This window comes from Octodon degus, unplaced genomic scaffold (genome assembly GCF_000260255.1).
Source record: "Octodon degus isolate 3935 unplaced genomic scaffold, OctDeg1.0 scaffold00079, whole genome shotgun sequence".
Classification (NCBI taxonomy): Eukaryota; Metazoa; Chordata; class Mammalia; order Rodentia; family Octodontidae; genus Octodon; species Octodon degus.
The window spans coordinates 10,785,904-10,787,510 of NW_004524655.1; the positions used below are offsets into that span (position 1 = coordinate 10,785,904).

Consider the following 1,607-nt stretch of genomic DNA (forward strand, 5'->3'; position numbering starts at 1 on the left):
CCCCACAGGGCCACCCTTAGTATCAGCCTCATTCCATTGGCTGATGATCCTGGCTGGAGGATGGAGCCTTTGAACGCCGGGACAAACCCACCCTCACTCCTGGCAGCTGAAGCCCTTGAGGCTCACACAAACCAATGAGCACAGTGAGGATCTCTGATCCACAGCTCCCATGGTGCAGCTGGTTCCTGAGCATTCTGCCCACATGGCCAGGGCCATGCTGAGTGAAGTCAGGGCAATGCTGGTGGTTCCAGGCTCTGGGCTGAGAGGATGGGCAGAGGGCTTGAGGTAGTACCTGTGAAGTGAGTGAGCAGGCTGAGGAGCAGGAGAGTCCAGCCCATGGTAGAGGCCCCTTCAGTACTGCTTCCTGACATTCACCCTGGGCTGGTATCCTTCTGGGCCTTGCTTATCCTCTTCTTATAGAGAGCTGCCCATTATGCAAATCAGTCCAAGCCCAAGGCAGGTGCTGGAGGAACCTTGTGGTGTACAGAATAGGGCTCAGCCCCAAGAGACAGAAAGGCGAGGGCCACCCAGCAGACCCAACCTCAGCCTCGGCCCACAAGGAGCTCCCTCAGTTGCTAGTCCACAGAGCTCATGACTGAGTGAATTTTTTCAGTGAATCTAAATCCTGCCCAGTGTGTCATCTCTGTCCCTGCCTGATAGTTGAAGCATTGTGTCTCAGGAAATTTCCTGGGCCAAAGATTTTCTTCCTTTCCACTCAACCCCAGGAATGTAGTGGAGAGTTCTGTTCAGGACCCCAACGGCTTCCTGTCCATAGAGGTTTGGTGGTAGAGTCCACATGTTAGGTATAGACATAGTTCCAGCTGTGAAAAGGAACTTCAGGCACCAATGAATGACTAAATGTAACCAGAGGTGGCTTGTGCAGGTGCAGTCAGATAAAAGACTACAGATTTCCTCAGTGGCAGAGCCAGAATAAAATTCTTGATTCAGAGAGAGTGCACATGGAGTGTTTTAGTAGCCACTGAGTGCTAATGTGTCTACTCTTCATTGTGAGTTCTTGGGGTAGATCGTAGATGATGTGCCTCAGTCTCCCCAGTGTTTATAAGAGCAAGGTCCAGGTCAGGTGCTCTAGGAAATGTTGGCTCCATGAGCAAATGGCTGCAAGCTCCACAGCCTCTCATGTGAATGTTGTTATGATATAGTTGTCGTCATGCAGAGAGGAAGGTATCAAGTACACAAGATCTGAAGTGAAGAAAAGGCCAGGGAAGAAAATGCAGCACCTCCTGCTGCACAGCTAGGAAGGCAGTGGTGGGCAGCTACTCCAGGACAGAGATGAACAGAGACCAGGTGCAGGGGGCAGTCGAGGAGTTTCTATGAAAAGCAGCTGTGTCTGGCGGGCCAGGGGCTCTCAGAGCAAAGAGGAAGGAGCTAGGACCATGCATGGACAGGAGGACAGTGTTTGCGAACAGTGGCAGGGTTTTAGCAGCAATGGAGGGGGCTGTTGGGAATGAAACACTTGGACCTGTATCAGAGACATGTGCACCAAATCCAAGATCTGGCTTAAGAGGTGTGGGATGAAAGAATTTGTACATCAGTGTCGAGGGTGATGTAATAAAATGGCACCCTGGCCATTCAGTCAGGTCCCAAAT

General features: G+C 51.4%; 3 protein-coding genes across 8 annotated transcripts in view; all 3 read right to left on the reverse strand.

Annotated features, from left to right (window-relative positions):
- Positions 1–1,607, reverse strand: part of LOC101585743 (immunoglobulin lambda-1 light chain) — a 734,743-nt gene that overhangs the window by 41,357 nt on the left and 691,779 nt on the right. The window lies entirely within an intron of this gene.
- Positions 1–1,607, reverse strand: part of LOC101592830 (immunoglobulin lambda-1 light chain-like) — a 475,660-nt gene that overhangs the window by 31,628 nt on the left and 442,425 nt on the right. The gene's annotated exons all lie outside the window — the stretch shown is intronic.
- Positions 1–1,607, reverse strand: part of LOC101586143 (immunoglobulin lambda-1 light chain-like) — a 289,018-nt gene that overhangs the window by 27,416 nt on the left and 259,995 nt on the right. The window contains exon 3 of one of the 3 annotated variants that reach the window (XM_023720906.1): positions 143–153. The exons of the other annotated variants lie outside the window; for them this stretch is intronic. Within the exon in view, the coding sequence (XP_023576674.1) occupies positions 143–153 (11 nt within the window). The remainder of the gene's footprint in view (positions 1–142; positions 154–1,607) is intronic. 3 annotated transcript variants of the gene reach the window in all.